Here is a 24730-nt window from a genome sequence, read left to right as displayed (position 1 = left end):
GTTGGAAATAAAAAAAACCATGTGGTACTTAATTTATTGTCCTATTTATGATAAACTACTCCTTTAACTAAGTATTATATTGTGTTGCTGATCCTATGTAATTACAATATGTACTATAGTACAAGAGGCTGGGTAACTAATTAAACAGATGTTTTACGAACAGGAAATTGTTTTTTGGTCCGAGTCTTAATAATATTCTTGTTTATAATCCAAGTTTTCTATTGTGTGTCATTTAACATATTCTTGACTGTACTGTCAAAATGGTGATGTCTATCAAACATTGTACACATTCTTTCTTTTAATTTGCAAGTTGGTTTTTTTTTAATAGAAATAGATATTTGGGTGGACGTGGAATAAAAACTTGGAATGATCTAATTAACCCATTACCATTAAAAAAAATTATGCATGTAAATATCTCAATGTAGATATCTAGATCTACAATATCCATTCAAGTATAACTGAAGTTGAACATTTAATGGAGATCACAGATGGTATTTGAGCTGCAATGTAAATTCTTGATAATATTTAACTGTTTTTCATAAGTAAATCATAAATAATAGTAAAATAAAAGAAGATGCAAAAGCAAGCAAGCAGATGAAACATTTTATTGAACCGGTCAACGCAGCATTATGTGATATAGTTATTCAGTTTCAACCGAACAACAAACATCGTCAATTCCGTAACAAAACAATTATTCAAAACTCGGAAAACGTTTCGTAATATTAACCCAGCTGTGCATGAACAGTAAGCATCGATGGCAGCCGATCCTGCAATTCGATGGTTAGACGATGTAGTGTTTCATTACTTCAAATGCAGCGAAAGCATCTAGCGCTAACAAATAAGTTATAATTACTGTTTCTTCCGCGTTTTTACCCACTGAAATTATGTGAACATAACCTTCTCTGAAGTATGTCAAACCCTTTGACGGACTGTTCTGTGAAAATTCACGAGTAAACGAGGCGATTGAAAAGGTATCCTGTAGAAGATCGAAATCGCTCGCCATGTTGTTTACATAAGTTGACGGAGTCTGAAAACATGTGACGTTCGTTGTCATCGGTGGGCGGGGCGTGGAAGAGTGAATTTGGCGCCTGTGCAATCTATTGATGCTTACCGCGTAATCCAACTGAAGAGGGAATCATACAATAATAGAAGTAAATTTTGCATACAGTTATATTAATTATAATAGAATATAGTAGGGTATGCTTAGGAATGGGTACGATTGATAATAATTGTTATGGATTGTTAGAATATAATTTACAAGGACATCGATTTTATGCTAAACAGATTAATTATGAGTAAATACATCGTACGTTATATTAATGAAATTTTGTTTACACTCTGTGGAAAATTTATAAGCGTAATTTTCCCTCGGAACATGACGACAAACGTGCATGTACATGCAATTGCAATCTAATTAAAATTAAATGTTAGATCTGCTCGCGTATTCGCATACATATGTATGCGAGTACGCGAGCGGATCTAACATCTAATCTTAAATAGATTGACGCAACTGTCAACTTATCGGAAGAGAAGTTAGCCGCTATAAGGGCTCTTTCTTGCGTATAATGGTTGGAATTGGGATACAGAGGAAGAACGAATTCTTCGTCTGGACCAGTTATCGAAGGAACTGTCGGAAAATCCGGAATTCTGGACGTTTCGGCACCATGACCTTTCGGCACCAGCATAGATGTTTCGGCACCAAGACGTTTCGGCAAAAATCTTGAGTTTTACTAACATTATATTGTAAATTTGAGGTGAAATGGGCCTCTCTGGATCGGCCAATGTGTAGGACGTTTCGGCACCTGTTATTTTTGTACATTTGATTAGAGTTTACTTTTAAACTGAATTGCATTGTGCATGGTATTTATTCATTTCCTTTAGATTACAGTTAATGATAAAAATATTTCATTTGAGATAATCTTTTCATGGAAACAGATCAATGAAAGAGACAATATTTGTCGAAAAGCGTATCTCGTGAATAAAAATTGGAACCGTGTAAGCCCTGGATCGAGGTGGTTGACTGTTAGTCCTCGAGGGTTTTCAACAGTCCAGTAGCTATTTACTTCGTTACTAGCTTGAAAATATGGATATAATTTAAATTCAATTGTTATGATAAAATGTAGAAATTTATTTCAAAATTAAGGATTCTCTCTCTCTCTCTCTCTTTCTCTCTCTCTCTCTTATAGCTCTTATCTTTGGACGAATTTGACTCTAGTTATTGTCACTCGGTCTTTTTTACCCCTCCAACTCTTCAAAGTTTATTATCATTTCGGATTTCCAACGTTTTAGGCTTCAGCATTACTGATTAAGGGGCATTATTTGTCGAAATGCACATCTGGTGCATCAAAATTGGTACCGTTAAAGCAAGGAACACTGTTCAATTTTATTTCTGTACTATATTTTTACTACAATACAGATGACCCAATATATTAACACAAAAACTAATACACAACTGATAGAGTACATGTATAAAGAAAAAGCACTAAATGATATTGCATACTTTGACACTTAATACCACTATGCAATGAAAATACAGATGATCACAATACATACAAACACTAATTCACATAACTGCTTAACATCTTTCATAAATTAAGAACAAGCACTAAAAAGAATTAATACAGATTTCTTACATAAAACACTATACACAACTTCATACTCAGGCTCCACGTCATCTGCGTGAGTGATGTCATCAATGGTCTCATCTCGAATCGAATTCTATTGGATGGCATCAGGAACATCATACGAGTTGTCAGAAAGTAAGGAATCTTCCTGAGGAGTTTGAAATTATTATCAATATTCATATACTATTTAGTTACTTACACTATGATGTTATATTTTCTCAAAAATTCAAATAAGTTTTTAAAAATACCAACTTCTCTGTCATCCTAATTTCTTGATAGACCAGAGAGGGATGGGCGGAAGATGGCATTCACAGGCTCATCTGCAATCATTTCTGCTTCAGATTCATCAGCTGCTGTCTGTAATAACCAAATATAGGATTAGTCCGAGTCTTAAATTTGATTGATTTAAACAATATAATTGTGTTTCGATATTGATAGTGTTTTTGAAAATATTGATATCAATATCCATATATTATTTAGTTATTTACACATATTATGCAATAATATTTGTTTAAAAAATTCAAATAAGTTCTTAAAAGTACCACTTGTCTGTCATCCTGATTTGTTGATAGACCAGAAATGGAAAGGTGGAAGGTGGCATTGACAGGCTCATCTGCGATTGTTTCTGCTGATTCATCAACTGCTGCTGCCTAAATTAATTAATCATATGATTAGTCAGACGCTTTAATTTGAATAATAATTTGACCAATATAATTGTGTTTTAACATACAAATAGTCAGAATCTTAAACAATGATCACCCTCATTCAAATTTGTTTTGATTTAAGGAATGAATATGATTTATGTTTCGTGGAATGGAGAAAGCCCACAAGACGGACGGAAAAGAGCATCCATGTAGTGGCACATGATGCTAATTACATAAGTTTTCCCTCTTTATTGACGTTGGATTTCTTTATCCCACGTTTTTTTTGTAATTCCTTATCATTTGAATATACATGTACTTGTATAAAAAAAAATAAGTTTGAAATTTAATATTATCTGTATAACGACATTTGTTTCAAACTTAACCCCGGTGGTTCCGCTGCAGTCAGCACATGTCCACTCAAAACTCTCCTGTTGTCTAGCCAGTTCCCGATACCGTTGTCTACTGATTCCTGTAAATTATCAGGAATTAAGCTTTCATCATTCAAATAAAGATGCCTTTAAATATAAACAGTCAATGTGTATATTTTTCACATTCAAAAATTTAAATGCTTGAAGAACATTAATGTAAGTTATTTCTACACATCACAACGTATAACAAATTAAATTGTATTAAAATTAATTTACAAATTTTTACTAGTATTGATAAAATACATTACCCTTGCTTATCGACCTCGTATTTATCTAATCCTGTTCAAACAAAGAGACCCACTTTCTTGTTGATCAGACATATCTCGCTGGTTTTCAACATCGTACAGTCTAAAACTTGAGCAGTGAAATCCTTCATAACAAATCAAAATCAACAATCCTTCGGATTCAATACAAGTGAAAAGTAATACAGTGCAAATGAACAAGTGGTCCATAGGCCTTATTTGTCACCTGAGTACTAGTTAAAAGTATCACCAGTCCCAAGGGCTAAAATATAGGGGAAAGCCTGTTCTGAACATCAAAGCTAAATTCTAATATAAAACAATATGTGTTTTTAAAACTTCAATGTCCTTAAAAGTGCATATACTCATGAAAGGCTTCACATAATATGATATATTTATTATCATTAAACGATGTCACTAATTTTGAACCCACCCTAAAGTCAAAACCCTGGGATTGTTGCACCAGTATAGTTAAAGAAGTCATTCGAATGAAAAAGACAATAATCACTATAATAATTTTGGCTCCACCCTGAAACCAAACCCGTACCCCCTAGGACCATGAGATTTACAATTTTGGTAAAGGACTATCTACTCCTTCTAAATATCCATTTAGTTTCAATATTTAGTATCAATAGCATTAAAGCAAATATAATTTACATGTTTTTCACATATACACTGTATATACCAAGTTTGATCCCGTCCTGGAGTTAGAATCTCTACCCCGGGGATCATAAAATTTATAATTTGGTAGAGGCATTTCTGCTGTATATCATTATGCATTTAGTTTTTCTTTAAGATATCCAATTGTAGAGAAGACTTTAGAAAATTGGTCAATTTTTGCCCTGTCCCTAAGGCCCCAGGAGTCTTGAAATTTACAATTTATTTCCTCCTTGTCCTAAAGATGCTTCATACCAAATTTGAAAGGAATTGGAATAGAAGTTATCAAGAAGAAGTTTAAAATGTTCTATTGTTCACAAAATTATTAACTGACCATTTTGGCCCCACCCTGATACCAAAACCCTTACCCCTGGGATTATCAAATTTACAATTTCAGTATAGGACTACCTGATCTTTCTAAATATCGTTTTAGTATTAAAAACACTAAAGAGGATGTTACTAGTATTTAAGGAAAGTCCGTGCTTTTACGTATCCGGTTTTAAATTTTAAACACCGACTAGAAAGTTCCATGCAGTTATAACTTCTTTGTTTGATGTTTGTAGTTTACGAGAACTGTACGAGTCAAATTTAGCATTCAAATGTGAATCTTAGATATATTTACCATGAATTATTATAGTGTGAAGCCCGGGGTCAGAACCTCTATGGCGGGGATCATGAAATTTACAATTTTGGTAGAGGCCTTCCTGCTATAAATCATGATGCATTTAGTTTTTCTTAAACATGTGTGGTTCTAGAGAAGATGTTTGAACATTGGTCAATTTTGGGCAGTTTTTGCCCCATCTCTAAGGCCCCATGGGTGCAGGAAACCTGAAATTTACAATTTATGTCCCCTTGCCTCAAGATGCTTCATACCAAATTTGAAAAGAATTGGAATGGCAGTTATCAAGAATAAGTTAAAACTGTTTAATTCTTAACGCACGACGGACGATGACGAACGCATGCCAATTGCCAAAGGTCACCCGAGTGACTCCGAAAATATATAATATACACGAAAATCAGTAAAACAGATGAAAACTTATGCATTACAATTGGAAAATGTAGAATACAAGAGGAAAACTATACAATACAAATGGGAAAATATACATTACAAATGAAAGATTATACAATATAAACGGAAATCATACAATATAAATGATTGATTGTATATAGTTCAATGTCCCTCTCGATAATTTTTTCACTCATATGGAGACGTCACCATTACCGGTGAAGGGCTGCAAGATTTAGGCCTATGTTCGGCGCTCACGGTCTCTTTGTCGTACCATACCTGCTGTGACACAGAACCTCGTTTTTCGCAGTCTCATCCGAAGGACCGCCCCATTTAGTCGCCTCTTACGACAAGCAAGGGGTACAGAGGACATATTTTAACCTGGATGAAAATCATACAATACAAATGAAAACTTACACAATACAAAGGAAAAAGACATATCATATATGCATAAATATATATCTTCTCATTTGTTATTTGCAACACTAACGCGGTAAAACTCAGTTTGCGACGGTTAAATCAGCACCAACGCTTGCAAATTTATAACAAACGAGAAGATAGTTATTCCCGAAAAATGATAATGGTTAAGGTTTCCATGTCTTTTCATGGGAATGATTATTTCATAATCATAATGTATCAACTGCTTTAGAAAGTAAGGGGGAATCAAGTTACTTTTTCGTAATTTTATTTACTACCGCACGGTGAATTTGAAATGCAGCATGATAAAACAATTATCAGGCAAATGAAAACATACATGTAATCTGCAATTTTTCATTAACTTTCAATTCAATGGTGGTTTTTGTTGTTGTTGTTGTTTTTTTTTTTTTTGAAATGGAAGATTAAGTGGCATATCTAAAATGTGTTCACTGCACCAAGTATTATATTAATAATGCTTTTACCACAGATCAAAACTATGCTATTCAATAAACTGAACGTTTATTGAAAAGTGATTAAATAGCAGAGCTCTGCCATTTAGCCTCTTTCCAGAAATTTGATTGAATTTTCAGTCGAATGAATTCTATTTCTCCCTATTCTATTTCTATATCTATTTCTTCCTGTGTATATAATATAGACAAAATATCGGATGATGAAGCAACAATGTACTTCCGTTACGAAGGATAGACGGAAGAGTGAGAAAATGAAATATTCATTTTACGCTCATCACCAAAGTAACCAGGTTGTGGATCTCCAGCGTCATGGATTCACCCTGGCAGATAGCGGGTGTCACCTCTGCGACAGCATTAGTCTTCTACCTTGCAATAACCTACTGACGGGGGAGTCGATACAACAGTTTAAGAAAGCAATATATATATATATATATATATATATATATATATATATATATATATATATATACTGTATATAATCGCTCGCTTAGTTTGTTTTTACCATACCGTTTGAAAATTATGTCGAAATAAATCATAGTATTATAAATAATAAACCTGAGTAGACTTAGGTGACCTATTGCAATTGGTTGTCGTACGTCGTCGTCCGTTAACAATTGAAAAAATTAACTTCTTCTTGATAACTACTATTCCAATCTTTTCAAATTTGGTATGAATCATGTTTGAGACAAGGGGGACATAAATAGTAAATGTCAGGACTCCTACACCCCTGGGGCCCTGGGTGCGGCAATACTAACCAGAATTGACCAATTTCAAAAATCTTCTTCTCTAGAACCGTACATATTTAAGGAAAACAAAATGCATTATGATGTAGAGCAGGAACGCCTCTACCAAAATTGTAAAATTCAAAATCCCCGGGGTAGAGGTTTTGACCTCAGGGCTGGGTCAAACTTAGTATATAATGTTTATGTGTAAAACACTTTTTAAAATAACATCTTTAGTGCTATTGATACTAAATTGAAACTAAATAAATATTTAGAAAGAGCAAGTAGTCCTTTACCGAAATTGTCAATTTAATGATCCCAGGGGTAAGGATTTTGGTATTAGGGTGCGGCCAAAATGGTCAGTTATTCAATGTGTGAACAATAGAAAGTTTTTTAACTTTTTTATTACTACAATTCCAATTCTTTTCACATTTGATATGAAGCATCTATGGAACAAGGGGGACATAAATGGTAAATTTCAGGATTCCTACACCCCCGGGGCCTTAGGGGTGGGGCAAAATCTGCCAAAAATTGACCAAAATTAACAAATATTCTTCTTTAAATCTGCAGATGTTTAAGAAAAACCAAGTTTGCTGAACATTAGAATTTAGCTTAGATATTCAGAACAGGATTTTCCCCCTAGATTTCATAGCCTTTGGGAGTAGTGGTACTTTTTACTAGTTCTCAAATGACCGATAAGGCTTGTGAGCCTCTTGTTTTGGGGTTGGGTTTTTTTGCCCATTTATCCGAGGAACAATTTTTTTTACTGGTGTCGCGTTACATTTTCGTATTTTTTTTATTTACTAATGCACAATGAATTTGAAATGTAACATGATAGAACCAGGAGAATCAAAACATACATATAACCTGCATTTTTTCATTTTAATATGATTCAATGGTTTTTTGTAATAGTTGATTGAGTGGACCATCTAACATGTGATCTCTGCACCAAGGAGATGGACAATAAAAACCACACTTTTACCACAGATCAAAGCTATGATATTCAGTAAACTGAACGTTTAATGAAAAGTGATTAAATAGCAGAGCTCTGCCATTCAGCCTCTTTCCAGAAATTTGATTGAATTTTCAGTCGAACGAATTCTATTTCTCCCTATTCTATTTCTATTTCTTCCTGTGTATATCATATAGACAAAATATCGGATGATGAAGCAACAATGTACTTCCGTTACGAAGGATAGACGGAAGAGTGAGAAAATGAAATATTCATTTTACGCTCATCACCAAAGTAACCAGGTTGTGGATCTCCAGCGTCATGGATTCACCCTGGCAGATAGCGGGTGTCACCTCTGCGACAGCATTAGTCTTCTACCTTGCAATAACCTACCGACGGGGGAGTCGATACAAACTACCCCCGGGGCCCTGGGCGTTACCAATTTTCGGTAACCTGTTTCAACTCATCGGAGGGAAAGGGGTTTACTACAAACTGCTGGGATTCAGAGAACGATATGGCGATCTCTTCAGAGTACAGATGGGCGTGCAAACAATATTTGTTGTATTTGGGCGTCGGTATTTTCATGAACTACTGGTCGAAAAGGGCGAGCTTGTGTCTAACAGACCAAACTGGGTGTACACTCCCGACAAACTCACCCATGGAAAAGGTAAACTTTTCTTCTGTAATGCAATAATGCATATATATCAAATGTAAATATCATTTTCTCAAAGCTGGAACATTTTTGTATCTTAAAAACACTTATTTCAATAAAATCGAGTTGAAATACTTGCACTTTTAAGATCAAATGTCCCGCAAATGTACCAGGCTGAGGTTCAATTTGACGAGTTCACTTTTAATCTAAGTAATGGGACATATAGCGAAAAAGTGAGACTGACATCAAAAGTGAGCTCGTGTAAGTTTTATACGATTAGAAATGTGTTATCTTACATACAATGAATTTTAGTTTAAAATACTAAAAATAGAACTCTTAAGACATTCGATGATTTAAGTGCTTTAAGAGGATCGTAGAAAAAAATGATGCAGGAAATGAATATTTAAATTACACAATTTATCCAGGGGTCCGTGTTTGTCCTACTTTCTATTTTGTTTCGCTTATAAGTGTTAGGAAATTGATCATTGTTCGTTATCTTCGCCCGTCATCACGTACATAAAGTCACAGGTGCTTGAGGACAGTTAACAGCACTTATCACACCCCTTGAAAATGTTAACTCCCGGGCCTCTTGTGACTGTTTGGTCAAACACTCCTTTATGACATATTTCTGGTCCATTCTATGCCATAACTCTAAAAATTTAACTTACACACCATTTCATTCAAAACAAACCAAACCCAACTAGTATAAACAGATACTAATGAAAAGTTTAAGTCTAAATTTCGAAGTTATGGCATAGGATGGACCAGAAATATGTCAGAAAAGAGAAATTGACCCAAAAAAGTCACAAGAGGCCCGGGGGTTAACATTCTCAGGGGACGAGGTCATGTCCTCGAGCACTTGCTTGTAGGAGTTATGAGATTGATCACTGTTCGTTATCTTCACCTTGCATGGTTATGAGATTGATCACTGTTCGTTATCGTCACTTTTCATGGATGACATAATGGGTTTTTGTGTGATTCAAACCAATAACTCGAGCTACCTAATCACACTCACTAAATCTTATTGAACTACATTTGGATAATTTTTATGGTGGCATATTCTGCCATCACTTGTCAGATCTTTATGTCGACTTGTCAGATCTCTATGTCGACTTGACAGATGATTATATCAACTTGTCAGATATTTATATCATTTAATAACTTTTAAAGTGATGACTTATAAACGATGCTGATTGGTTGAAAAATTCGTTTGATTTCTCTGTCAAAATTTCGTTCGGAGTTCATCTGCACTAAGCCCGCGGGACTACTTTTCTCTGGAATGCGTCTTCCCCGTTCTAATTTTAGCGCTATTTATAGAACGGGATTTTCCACACAAGCATTATATATAACGAAATGCATTTGTTTGATTTTTGTTTTTCATTGCTATCAAAAATTAGCACAACTAACGATATGAATAAAATACAAATTAATTTAAAGAAACAACATATATAGGCGATGACGTGGCAGAGTAGTCAATTTGATGACGTAGACCACTTACTGGTAGAAGTAGACAGATTACACGAGTTCCCGGTATGAATCGTCTGCTTTACGAGATCGATAACATGACGGAGCAAGTGGCGACTTCTGATCTGGTAAATATCAATGAAATTGAACTGCGTTATGTGGGGCTCAGTCAACGAGTGCGTTTTAAACGTTTTCCTCGATATTGAAATGGAGCCGAATTGCATTCCACCGTTCCAACGACACAACCAGTGTTCAACGTCTCCTCCAACACGATGTGCTAAATCCAGTCACCACTTGTTATCTTCCTTTATATTTAATTCAGCTTTTAACCATTGCACCTTTAATTTGGCGTATAATCCATTTAAATCTGCACGGTAACTGTTTCTGACCTGAACGCACAGCCATGCCGTTTTGTTTTTGTTTTCATTCTTGCCTATATGTATTCCTACGCGCCATTTCAGAAACGTTAATTCAAGCTTTTTGATGGGAGAAACTATTTGTTTTTCTATCTTAAAAACATAATTAAATGATAAGAAATAAAACTTATAATTCTTTGTTTGATGCATGTATCAAACGAAACATTGGGCGGAAAACTTTTTCATCAATGCGCTACGCGCATTGATGAAGTTTTCCGTCCAATGTTTCGTTTGATACATGCATCAAACAAAGAATTATAAGTTTCATTTCTTAAATCAACTTATGCTACCTAATCACACTCACTAAATCTTATTGAACTACATTTGGATAATTTGTATGGTAGCATATTCTGCCATCACGTGTCAGATCTTTATGTCGACTTGTCAGATCTTTATGTCGACTTGTCAGAAAATAATCACCATGACTAGAAACTCAGTATCTTCTTATTAAAGTGTGTTAATACCACTAACTGTCAAGTACTTGTCATCATAATATCTGACAAGTCGTCATAATTTTCTGACAAGTGGACATAATGTGAAAAATGTTATAATTTAAATCAACTTGTCAGATAATGACGTCTACTTGTCGGATGATATGTCGAATTGTCAGAAAATTGTGTCAACTTGTCAGATAATACATGATTAAAAGACAAGTCGACAAAAAACCTGACAAATTGAGAAAGTTTTAACAAGACGTGGTCTAGTGGTAGAGAGTTCGCCCCGCATGTGGAAGGTCGGGGTTCGAATCCCGGCCGCGACAGACAGGGTTTCCAACAGTCTCGTTTAAAGTCAGCATTTTGCAAATTTTATGGTCGTTATAACGATCTAGTTTGCCAATACAACCTATCATTAGATCAAATACTGTCTGACGTGTTTCATATTGATTGTTCTGCTGTTCTTGGCACACTGAACAGAACTACGGATAACTCGGTTTACCTGATCAAGATATAGGGCTCACGGTGGGTGTGACCGGTCGATAGGGGATGCTTACTCCTCCTAAGCACCTGATCCCACCTCTGATATGTCCAGGAGTCCGTGTTTGCCCACCTATCTATTTTGTATTGCTTATGGGATTTGAGATTGATCACTGTTCGTTATATTCACCTTTCACCTAAGTCGTTAAAACAGGTAGTGACAGTTCCATCGCCAAACGCTCGGCATCAGGTGTGAATGTCACAGGTCTTCGGAGATTACCTTAAAAACGGATGTCCAGTGTTACAGTACGTGTGGCACACTAAAGAACCCTCACTGCTGAATGGCCGTAAGCGCCGAGCATAGGCCTAAATTTGAAGCCCTTCACCAGTCTTGGTTACGTCTCCATATGAGTGAAAAAATTCTCGAGAGGGACGTTAAACAAGATACAATCAATCAATCTAACAAGACAACATAAAGATCTGACAAATCGACGTACTTATCTGGCAAGTGGTGTCAGAACTATGCCACTATAAGTTATGTCTGTTACAAGCCGATTTTTTTTCTTTATTTCATGCACTCAATACCACAGGTGCTTGTGGACAGGACTACAGTGATGATCTTTATAAACGGTTTCTATGCTAGATTTGTGTATCATATTTTATTAAGAAAATAACACCCGAGATACCCATAAGACCGTACAATGTTTTTATTTGTTTTTATCAAAATGTTATGGTGCATCAGGTTGGTACAACAAAGTTGGTACGTAAATAAACAAGGAGGCATGAAGATTTTTTCAAAATTGGCATCGAGCCAAATTTTGCATTCAGCATCATAGGAATTTTCATTTCGAGGAAATAGCAACTCTGATTTAGATTGTAATGTCGAGTAATTGGAGAGGGAGAAGTCGGTAACTTGGGAGAAGGCGCTAGGGCTGGGTATTGTCTGGGTATCTTAAACTGTATTGCAATATGTATTGCGATATTTTCACTAAGAATTAAACTGATCTTAACTCATAAGTAAGATAACACATGACCGTAATCAGCCATGTACCTCAACAATCACTTGACTCTACACTAATTAAGTGTTTTGGCGGTGTGATACGAGGTTATAATATTGAAATAATTGATATGAATGCGGAAGAAATAGAATTTTAGCTGCATGGAAATCCACCTCATCAGGAGTCTAGGTGCACTTTACCAATTATTAAGCAATTTGATAATTCTATAATTAATGATTTAAGCATATCCCCTAAATATTTATTTCGCTTATGAAACAAAAGGAAGATCAGAAGAAAAAAACACCGTCTTTGTCTCTCTGGAGGATGTGCTAGTATTTTAAAAGCTTTTGTTCATTTTTTGAATTCCAGGGTTGTATTTGGTGACAAACACAGGGGGTTTATCTTGTTTTCTTCTTCTTTCATTTGCATCTGATGATACGTGGCTCGATTGTAGTTTTCAAATACCGCTTGTATGTTTTGGTTGATTTAATTATGGTTATAGCCCCTCTTTAAGGTTTGTTTTGAACTCTTTAGGGCTTTCTTGTAGTTCATCTCCATCACTCGTTTTTCTCATTTGACGTATGGTTTCACCTTTAATAAATCCCATAAAAATGAAGGATTATGTGCACTTTCGTGTTTCAAATACTGGAACGTGTTTGTCAGTTTGAAGTACGTTCTAAAATGCAGGATGCGAGTTGCCTGAAATCGCTTTCCTTTATACACCGTAATCTGGTAATGTCTAATTAAGTAAGTAATATTCATTTAATGTCGGCAATATACAAGTTAAGCAGTTGGTAAGTAGAATAAACTAAAGTGAATAATTTACAGATTTCTTTTTCTTTTCCGTGAAAAGCAAAGCCATCATCACGATAACGCATGCGCCAGTGGTACATCTACATTATGCGATTTTATTCTAGGAATCCCGAGCTTGTAACTTAATTCCGAGCCCAAGCATTTTGTCGGTATATCGGTATCGCAATACGATATTTTTTGTCAACGAACCGCAATACACCGGAATATCGATATTATTGCGCAGCCCTAAGAGGGACAGATGTTAAATATCTTCCTCATCATTCGTTTCATCGTCACTTCCTTTGCCCTTTGATTCTCTCCTAGCTTCCTTTTCTTTATGACCTCTCCCGGTCCCTTTTCCACCTCCGTTATAAATCTTTTCTTTTCTATCACCTTCCGCTCCAATTCCTTTCTATATCATTCTTCTACATCCCCCTTATAAAGCTTCCTTCTCTACCTCCCCCTGTTCCCTTTCTCCATCTCTCTTTTCTTCCCTACCTACCCCGTCCTCTTTTCACTGCTCCCTCAACTTTGTAAAAATATTTTCCCTTTCTGTTTCTCCCCCGACTTCCATTTACGATGACTGCCCTTGCATTTATTGAAAGGTATTTTGAAACCTACCAATAACCTTTACTACAAGGGAAAACCTAGGCATTTCACGTTTTCAACGTTTTTGAAATAGCTATGATTTACCAAATGTTCAAAATGAAACAGAAATCAAAAGTACTTATGTAAAGCACTAAACATGTGACATCATGGCATTTACCATGGAAACACTGACAAAGTGTAATACTAGTATTTTTTACCATCATTTCGAAATGTGCAATCGATCACAGACGTAAAAAAAAAAAAAGCAGAACTCGATATCAGATCGTGCCAGACACTAGCTCATATCAGGCACGTTTTTCAAAGTAGGAGGGGGGTGGGGGTGGGGAAGAAGTTGATTTCACAATTGTCTGAAAAGTTTTGTCAAACAATTAATAAAAATAAATGAATACTGGCGATTTCTGCCCAAATCTCACAATCTTAAATCCGAGGGTCGGGTATGGCAAAGGTTCATCCCTTCAGTACAGTAGACGGTTTCAATTCTCACTTTTCTACTACGGTTTACGCTACTAGATGTAGATGAAACAACGTGTATGGAGGAGGGAGGGTACTGACGATGAATGGAACTTTGCATGTACAAATAACGGCACGTAAATATATCGGGAAAATACCTTGTTTAAAAAAGGCGATGGGCCAGGGTCCTTGTTGCTACGTGCCTGTGTGTGTGTGTAGACACAGAACTTTCTTTAAGTCCACTTTCTGTGCGGTTGGGTCTGGTTTGTTCTAAAGATATATTATATCGACCATCTTAATGGTTAACGGCAATGACTGCAAGACTGAATTGACATATAACCCCGTAAGACATTAGGCTAAACTCCCCTATCTGATATCTCGCAGAAAAGTAATTTTGTTTTCAAAGTCGATTCATAAATGTCAGTTATCCAAACCCGAAAATCCAATATTGTGACCTAAAGATAAGCGCCACAGAGATCTGTGCTTGGTGCTTTAAAGACGTAACTTGAATGTAATTTTTTTTTCTAATGCTACACGTTACAGGAATTATATGGAGCAATGGCAAACAGTGGCTAGCTATGCAGACTTTGTTGAAAACGGCCATGCAGGACACGAATGTAGTGTCCGCTCTCAGGCGACACCTAACGGCAGAGTTTGAGGAGTTCCAGTCTTTTGTCAGGGACGGATCCACCACCTATAATCTGGAATATTTGATCCGCCAAGCCGCTTTCAACTTTCTGTCAGCCTTTCTCATTGGAAAAAGGTAACGACCTTCCTTTCTTCAACATTCTCCGTATCGCACATTTTAACTCTAAAGATTGCAATAAAGGCTTCAAATCTTTATTGATCTGTGCATGGTCAGACCATTGCTTTATTTACATTGTCTGATCTCAGAGGTACTAGTAAGTATATTTTGATAGAAAGTTGTACATGTATACAAATTCAATAGACTATATTTTAGGTATGGAACTGTATACTCAATACAACCTCGCATAGGGTCAAATGCTGTCTGACGTGTTTCATACCGATTGTTAAGCCGTTCTTGGCACACTGATTTGACTGCGGATAACTCCGTTTACCTGATCAGGATATGTGGCTCACGGCGGGTGTGACCGGTCAACAGGGGCTGCTTACTCCTCCTAGGCACCTGATCCCACCTCTGGTGTGTCCAGGGGTCCGTGTTTGCCCAACTATCTATTTTGTATTGCTTGTAGGAGTTATGAGATTGATCACTGTTCGTTATCTTCACCTTGTATATGACTGCTACAGGAAAATCATGTTGATTAAGTAACTTTTGTTGAAGATGAAATTATCTATCATTGGATTCGGTGCCTAACCAACAGAGCAAAATTTACGGTGTGTATTAACTGCATAATTTTTATTTAGATCTAAGTATGATGACTCGACCATGGCCGAAATGAGAGACAGAATAGAGAGTTATGGGTTTACAATGGCCACTGTAAATATTGAGAATTACATCCCTTTATTGGCGCTCATCAATAAATCAAAGGTGAGGATCTTTTTTTTAATAAATACTACCCACGATTTACACCTTCAATTTGGCATACACCATACTAAGATACGAGGTATCTTCCAACTTTTTACAGATACGAGCGGCCGAAAATGACGAGGAGTATGTATTTGGAATACTCAGAAAGGTTATGGAAGAGAACAAGAATTCAACCAACGACCCTCCGCAGGACTTTCTACAAATGTATCTATCGAAGTCGAAGGATGAACGCTCAAAGGATGGAATGACTGGTAGGTCAGGGTAATGTAACACTAATTGTGAGACCAGATGTAAGCGCTGAGCACTCGTCCTTATGTGTACATTCCCGCTGTACCTTTCACGGATATCTCAATATTACCTGTATACCATGAAAGGTGAAGATAACGAACAATCTCAAAACTCCTATAAGCAATATAAAATAGATAGTTGGGTAAACACGGCCCCCTGGATATACCAGAGGTGGGATCAGGTGCCGAGTAGGGGTAAGCATCCCCTGTGGACCGGTCACACCCGCCGTGAGCCCTATATCTTGATCAGGACGAAAGCAACACTTCGACGTCCTTTATAATTATATACCAGAAGAAATGCGACGATGGTAGATATAATTTAAAACATGCTAAAAGCGCAAGTGTTTTGGGTATATGTATTGGCATGAGCGGGATAAGAATGGAGGCTAAAAGTCTTCTTCATCCTAAATTGGGGGAGGTGAGATCAATTATCTGCATACTTGAAGCAGATTGGTACTGTGTGCTATGCCACTCATGGACGGAATTTAATGCATGCGAGAAGTCAACTGATATTTGGATACTCTCAGTTGTCAATATGTTGTCTGTTTTCCTCTCATAACTCTTCGTCTTGTTTTCTCGTTTACAAAAGTGTAGTTATATGCTTTTATCTTAGTTTGGACAAAGTCATTCAGAAATGATGAGACTAATTTTTTTTCATATGGCAATATTAGTCATTTTCTGAGTACATTTCAGAGCTGGACGCTTTGAGGACCATCGTCGACATTTATGTCGGTGGAAGGGATAACCTAATTACCTATACCAAGTGGATACTGATGACGTTTGCAAAATACCCGGATGTACAAGCTAAATGTCGATCCGAGATCTTTAAGGTTTGTTAACCAGCATAAATCACCATCATCTGCGTGGAAGATTTTTATCGATTGATGTATTAAGAAATGGTTATTTTCTCGCGACCTTCAATGTCACCTTCAATGTTTCATAGCTCTTTTCACACATTCATGGATCAGGAGCCGGTCGACGCCGGATGCAAAATTCTAGTCATCCGGGTGACCCGGCGTCTTTGGGATATGTGACGTCGTTATGTCGGTGTCAACACGGTCTTATCACGATGCAGATACGAAAAACACCGGCCTCCCTACGGATATGCTCGGTAGCTACCCATACATCCCCGGGAAAAAAACCCGGCCTGTGCCGGTGTGATCACGGAGCGTACGGAAGATGACGGTTTCTGTCGGTCCACGGATTATCACGGTCTTTCTCCCCTGAGTTTATCGTGTCTGTCCGTGTAGTTACCGGGAACAATCCGTGTACAAGCCGTAGACATCCGTGTTCTTCAGCAGAATTGTTTCGTACACGGATGACCCCGGGCTTTACACAGTTACCTCGGTGACTACACGGAGTTGTTCGGTAGATACATGGACCTCTCGGTTGATACACGATACCTACACGGATGAATACGGAGGATTCTCGTTCGGTATAAATAAAATATTTTTTTAAACGTAAAACAATGACATATGTTTTGACAGGTAATTGGTCGAGACCGACGCGTTCAGGCAGACGATGGAGCCAAGACGCCATATACCTTGGCTATTGTGAAAGAAGTTCTGCGCATGCGCGCTCCAGGTAAAACACTTTTACAATCTTAGAGTATCCATGGGTCTTTTGAAGAAAATCTAATGAAACCTTTGAATTCTTCCTAAAAGGTTCTTAATTGTCACATCTACTTGTATGAGACTGTAATCCTGCTTTTTTGTAACTGTTGGAGATTAACCCGCAAATGTAAAGGAATCCCAAGAAGTCTGATAATAAGGTATATGTATTAGTATGTCTATTTTTAATTTGGTGAGTATTCACTTACTTGTATTTTAGCATGTACTTTTATTATGGTGAATGCTCGCCTATGAATGAATGGGAACCTAAAACCACTTAGCTGGTGAATCAATTCAGCTTTTCTATTCGATATTTTCCGGTTAGGACCTCTAATTAAACTACCCCGGTCCCGTGATAAACCTAAGGCATTTAATATAGGGACTGTTCTATCACCAAGCGCCCGGTATTGGAAGGGACAAACAAGGGATTTTCAGACACTACCTGTAAAATAGAGGTCCCGTATCATGGCTGCCACCTAAAACTTGTGCACGTTTCTACATTTATGAAAATTTCGAATGGAACTTAAAAATAGACAAACCAACCTTGTTTGTTACCCTCTTTGATAGGTACTAGGGTAATTCTCCTCTGACATCCGTGATTATGACGTCATTTGACATGGAGTATAGGGATTTTCTAAACATATTCTTAGGGCGTCGTTTCTTTAAATATTTGCGTTCTCATCTTCGTTTGTAACATCGCAATGTCTGTTGAACGTGGTCTTAATTAAAGTTTTGTTATTAAATTGTTTAGCTGTCCTCTGTATAAGGACAAAGTCTGTTTTTGTCGTCAATAGTCGTATAACTAGACACGACTACAAACTCAAAAAATCCAAATGTTGTCCTCTTTTGATTTTACAGTGGTTTTAGCCCCCTTCCATACTCCAAAACAGGATATAAAGCTCGGCGAGTATGATATTCCGAAAGACAGCATCATTTTGACCGACTGCAAGGCACCATGTCATGACCCTAATGTCTGGAAGGACCCGTATGTCTTCAATCCAGAGAGGTTTCTTGGCGGTGCTGATCGTCAGATACCGGAGACCAGCTTCGTTCCTTATGGTGCAGGTACTTCCAATGTAGTGCTTAGTGATATAATTCACTAGTACAAAACGTAACATATTGACGGGAACATTTAGTAATTTTGGTTTCATGAAAGGTGAAGATAACGAACAGTGATCAATCTCATAAATCCCGTAAGCAATACAAAATAGATAGGTGGGCAAACGCGGACTCCTGGACACATCAGAGGTGGGATCAGGTGCCTAGGAGGAGTAAGCAGCCCCTGTCGACCAGTCACACCCGCCGTGAGCTCTATATCTTGATCAAGTAAACGGAGTTATCCGTAGTCAAAATCAGTGTGCCACGAACGCTCTAACAATCGGTATGAAACACGTCAGACAGCATTTGACCCAATGATAGGTTGTATTGGCAAACTAGATCGTTATAACGACCACATAATTTGCGAAATGCTGACTTTAAACGAGATGGTTGAAACCCCTGTACCATCAACTTGTGTCAGTAGCTTGCAACTGACCATGCGCAGAACAATCTCTTGCGTATCGAATCAGTTGAGAGATATAAACACCATGTGCAGGTGATAATAGAATATTGCTTCATAAGTATGGGATATTTATACGAATACTCACCAATATATTTAGCAATATTACAGCTTAAATTTATTTCTGAAGGAAAATGGATTTGCATTTTAATTTACAAAAGAAATTCTTGCATTTATATTCACCCAAGAGCATGCCGTTAGAGAAAGTCATAGCTGTTTTTGATATATGGATTAACGCAAAGTAATCCACGTTTGACTGTTGCAGGTCCCCGATACTGCATAGGCAGATACATCGGCGATATGTTCCAGTACGCCTTTGCGGCTAACCTTGTTCAGAATTTCCAGGTAACGACCAAAAATCCAGAGAACCAGATTTCAATGGAGGATGTCTTCGACATATTTGGACTCCGTCCACAGCACTTTGATGAAGTTATTCTGAAACCGGTGGAATGATTATGAATATTGAGAACATTTCTTATTTACTCAATTCATTTAATCTATCTGTAGTAACTGTCTAAAAGCGGGAATATATATCAATATGTATACACATATGATGTATAATTATTGTCTATTGACAATAGGGGATATACTTTGATTTAAAAAAAAAAGTATTGATCGCACACCTCCTATTCTATAATGTTCCTCGGGAAATGATTTTTTTAACTAATCAAAATTCTGTAATTATGACATTTCTCCTTATAAAGTAGTATTCCTCTCTATATTGATCTTCTGTGAAATGTCAAATTCAGTGTAGTCAATGAATGCGTTCTTATATCGAAGTTTTCACGATCTACGGGTGAAATATCTTCAATGAGTGTGTACATGTATGTAAAATCGAATGAACCAATATCTTATTTTCGAGTTGCGCAAGAATTGTTTTCATTAACTGAAGTCTTGTCTTGAGACGCAAAATATATTTTAGCGGCAATCGAATGGTCATCAGCTGCCGCGTAACCACCTGATTGGAGAACACATAGATCTAGAATGATGATGAAACAGATCAGACAAAACTCGAACTTTATTGTGTTTCATTGTTAAAGTATTGATAGTGTGAAAGTGGAAACGAATAACTATTGCAAATCTAATTCAAGAAGGAATAACACACTCTGATATGGATAAAAAGTGAAGGACATGCACAATAAAATTTTGAAATAGAAAAGTTTCAATTTTACTTTATGAAGTTAAAAAAAAATACAGTTTTAGTAGAAAGTAATCTGGAAAAATATTTATAACCCCTGCTGTACTCAAAACTACAACATACAGATCAGCAGTGGACACGTTAACCGACGGAGCTATCCAATTGGGTAAATAGATACAATTAAGGCTGATATTTTTTATATTTATGTTATTAAAGGATGTCAGCCATTATGACGATGCAGTATACCCCTTAAACAATTTCCTTTCGATATGGTGAGCTTAATTTTTATTCTCGGCCGATGAAAACAAAAAGCACGGTTTTTAAAATAACTATATGTTATCGACATCTACACAGGTACCTTTGTGACCAGAGGGATTTGCGTTCGAGCCTCGCTCGGGCAAACTTAAGGCGTAAAATAAGTAGTGATTGCTCCTTTGCAAAACGTTCGGCATTTAGAAAAGTGCTGACCTTAAAAATGGAGGTTCCATGTCATGGCAGACGTCGGAACGTTTAAAAACCATTACCACTTCGACCGAGCATAGTAGATCTAGATTTGTGTTACTGCTTCTAAGTCTCAATATGCGTGATTTTTTAAAAGGGACATAAAACAAACAAAACAAAAACACACTGTACACATACACACTCTCTATACCACCCCATTGTGTACACACAGGTCACGTGCTACACACATCAACATCACCCAAATCTTCAAGGGAACACTAAACGTATCTCCATCACAGAAGAACTGATTTCTCGAGATCTGAAATGTTAAAGTGATCTTACAAAGCAAAGACACAACACAAATTCGCATATGCGTTATTTAAGAAACAAAGATTGAGTGGGAGGATTTTGTTGGAGAAAAGACCCGAGGTCGACCCATTTAAAAAAATAAATACCGTGCTTCTTATTCAAGTAGCCAGAGACCAATTTGCTATATGTGGTAATCGTATCAATAATGTCATAACCAGATTTGTCGGTATGAGCATGACTATTTTTATTGTATAAATCTGCAAGAGGATCTGAAACAAATTCTTAAAACTTATGAATCCTTTTTCTCAACCAGGGATGACAACTGTTATGTTAGTACAAATAAAATATCATGATCATATATAATATAACGAATTTTTGTATGAAATTTATACAATTTCTTTGAATCACGTATAAATCTGTCAACAGCAATGGGAAATTTACATCATGTAATAAAGTTTTACTTCCTCAAAGTGAATGATGTGTATCTAAAATCAATCTGAACAATACACATGTAATACAATGATTATTTTCTGCAGTTGAATTTTTTTTCAAACAAGGAAAATGAGTTTTCCACAGAATATATAGTGATCTAATATATATATATATATATATATATATATATATATATATATATATATATATAGAATAAATGAATATAAAACTTTGTAAGATCACTATATATTCTGTGGAAAACTCAATTTCCTTGTTTGAAAAAAAAATCAACTGCAGGAAATAATGTTGTTGCGCTCGACAATAATACAACCTAGATATATTGATATTATCGTATTTATTCTATTATTAATGGATATTCGGACAACATTCAATATTTTAATATAACGCTATATAGCTTCATTGAATGAGAAGTTCAATATCACAAATAAGTCACCTTTTCTAGATCTTAAAGTTATAGTACATTGTTCATAACATGTAGATTGAATCATAGTTTAATGTTCAAACACGGTCATAAAAATGTCACCCAGGATATCAAAGAACTCGTCATCACTACATGTTTGTATCTGTATATTGCCCAGTTTCCGGAATGTGGTGTTTTTACTACGTTGACAGGGAAATATCGTCATGATTGTCATAATCGCTGTCGTTACTTTTTTCCTATGGTGATGACTAGTTGTTGCCAAATCACGAATTTTTCCTTTATATACTGAACTTTTAATTATCGTAATTGTGGATTTATACTGATGTTTAGTTTTTTCACTGCAATTAAAGTTTACTGGTACACAATTATATCTTCATTCAATGCGTTTTGTTCCTTCTCAACTTTGTTGTCGAGTTTTGAGTTCATTTAAGAAATAATATTGTTGTTCAGTAAACATAATTCTGACGTCACGAGCTGTAAAGAAGTAAGTAAGTAATTTTATTTTATAGTCGGCACTGTGTACAATCATAAACAAATAACATGAGCTCTACAGAGCTCTTAAACCGACTATCACAGGCAAAATAGAATACAAAATATCACAAAGGTAAGCATGCAAAAAGAAATGTACATATTTACACGCATACTATATAAATAGACAATTTCGGAAGTTAAGAATTAAATACAAATCAAACAAAAGCCTTCCACTATTTTAAACACCGAACTAAAATGACCTGTATATGACACGAAATAAAAAACGTAGTTTGTTTCTCCATAATTAGATACTTAAATCAGCCATATTATCTGTAAAATTCAAGTTTACCACCACCAGCGCATTATAACCGTAATATTTTTCAGCAATCCGGAATATCGTTTTTTGAAAAATAAAATAGTGCACCTAGCTCGCCCTAAAATATTTTTGCATTTATGGTCAATTGAAAAGGTGTATAATATAAAAATACTTTAAATATTTTGGGCGAGATGAAACCAGTATGGCAAAACCTTTACAAAATAACCAGTTTTTGGTGAACAAAGACAAAAATACGGTACCATATCCGGTTCTAGTATGTATACAGCTTTAGTTGTGCTCCTATTTTAAAAATCTAACGTGTTTTTTAAACCCCGGATTCTGATACATATTTATAACACCAATACTCCTATTAAACATTTACTTTCATTTTTATATATTTTAAGGGTCATATTTTGGGGTTTGTGAATCAGGTTCTTTAAACTACAGCAGTAAGAATTGTTAAGAAGCACTATAACTGTTATAACAAAAAATAAGGAAAAATAAAATGAATAATATATAGCAGTTTACAATGACCAAGTTACAAAGTATACCAAAAACAAGGATTAGAAAGATGAAATATAAATGAATCTGTAAAAAAATAAATGGTAGTAATGCAGATGAAAGGCTGCAAAAATTTGCATAAAACGAAACAGCAAACTCAAAACAGTAAATTGAAAAATGATATATTCATTCAGCCATGCACCTCCACACCGTGTCCTCGACAGGAGCTGCATCTGCAGCCCCCCTCCAAGTATCTATGTATTTTTTTTGACTGATGGATGATTCCCTTACGTTGTTAGGTAGGAGTTCCACCGTGTTTTTTTTTTTTTTTGTTGCTTTTTTTTTTTACAATTTTGTTCACTACAAAGAGCCATACCTGAGGACAGTAACTAAAGTTAGACATGATAATAGAATGGTACAATGTAGATGTTCAGTTTACCCAACCTACAAAGATGTTTCCCTATACACTTTAGTACCTTTAATTGACGAGCTGCTTTCTCAAAAATATTTGAAATATGGGAATTAGTATTTTGACTAAAATCACTAATAACGTAAACAGCTTCACTTCTTCATCGCAGGTAAGAGTTGTACAATTTATGTTAAAAGTTATGTTATGTACCGAGAGATATTTGTTTGAAATTTTTCTGGGTTCGCCCGCATTTTGTTTGCTAAAAACCAGTCCATGAGAATGCCACTTTCCCTTTGAAGTGTATTAATAACATTGTCTAAAAACAAAATCAGAATGGGAGAGGGTGTTGTCATCCACATAGTTGAACAAAGCTGAGTCATTAAAGCGAGGGGCAACCCTAATCAAATTGTTGTTTTTATGAATAAAATACTACTTACTGATATCGTAAATCACAGCCTGTAACAGCAAAAGTCCTTGGTTAAGGATTAAATGATAGGTGAAGATAACGAACAGTGATCAATCTCATAAATCCCATAAGCAATACAAAATAGATAGATGGGCAAACACGGACCCCTGGACACACCAGAGATGGGTTCAGTGCCTAGGAGGATTAAGCATCCCCTGTCAACCGGTCACACCCGCCGTGAGCCCTTTATCTTGATCAGGTAAACGTAGTTATCCGTAGTCAAAAATTCAGTGTGCGACAAACGGCCTAACAATCGGTATGAAACACATCAGACAGCATTTGACCCAATGATAGGTTGTATTGGCAAATTAGATCGTTATAACGACCATAGAATTTGCGAAATGCTGACTTTAAATGAGACTGTTGAAACCTCTGTAAAGGATATA

General features: G+C 36.1%; 1 protein-coding gene and 1 long non-coding RNA gene across 2 annotated transcripts; one reads left to right on the top strand and one right to left on the bottom strand.

The window, feature by feature from the left end:
- Positions 1-2426: 2426 nt before the first annotated feature.
- Positions 2427-4830, bottom strand: LOC125683413 (uncharacterized). Its single transcript, XR_007372947.2, has 4 exons — positions 3652-4830; positions 3167-3274; positions 2877-2981; positions 2427-2772 (listed from the first exon to the last, which is right to left on the bottom strand). It is a non-coding gene; the product is annotated as an uncharacterized LOC125683413 (long non-coding RNA).
- Positions 4831-8420: 3590 nt separating this feature from the next.
- Positions 8421-20578, top strand: LOC125683411 (cytochrome P450 2J4-like). Its single transcript, XM_048924547.2, has 8 exons — positions 8421-8826; positions 14998-15217; positions 15841-15964; positions 16062-16215; positions 16945-17081; positions 17739-17835; positions 18720-18926; positions 19685-20578. Exons 1-8 carry the CDS (start codon positions 8481-8483, stop codon positions 19870-19872), a joined length of 1473 nt encoding a protein of 490 aa, XP_048780504.2. The 5' UTR covers positions 8421-8480; the 3' UTR covers positions 19873-20578.
- The last annotated feature ends 4152 nt before the right edge of the window (positions 20579-24730 follow it).

This window comes from Ostrea edulis, chromosome 6 (assembly GCF_947568905.1).
Source record: "Ostrea edulis chromosome 6, xbOstEdul1.1, whole genome shotgun sequence".
In the NCBI taxonomy this organism is placed as follows: Eukaryota; Metazoa; Mollusca; class Bivalvia; order Ostreida; family Ostreidae; genus Ostrea; species Ostrea edulis.
The sequence above is the reverse complement of the archived record's forward strand: the minus strand, read 5'-3'. Positions and strand labels throughout refer to the sequence as shown.

What these genes read in the sequence shown, in the direction of transcription:
- LOC125683411 (XM_048924547.2), top strand. Translation starts at nt 8,481, where the DNA reads ATGGATTCACCCTGGCAGATAGCGGGTGTCACCTCTGCGACAGCATTA. An exon ending in CGCTCATCAATAAATCAAAG is followed by an intron (nt 15,965 to 16,061) that starts GTGAGGATCTTT and finishes AACTTTTTACAG; the next exon opens with ATACGAGCGGCCGAAAATGA. An exon ending in CTCAAAGGATGGAATGACTG is followed by an intron (nt 16,216 to 16,944) that starts GTAGGTCAGGGT and finishes AGTACATTTCAG; the next exon opens with AGCTGGACGCTTTGAGGACC.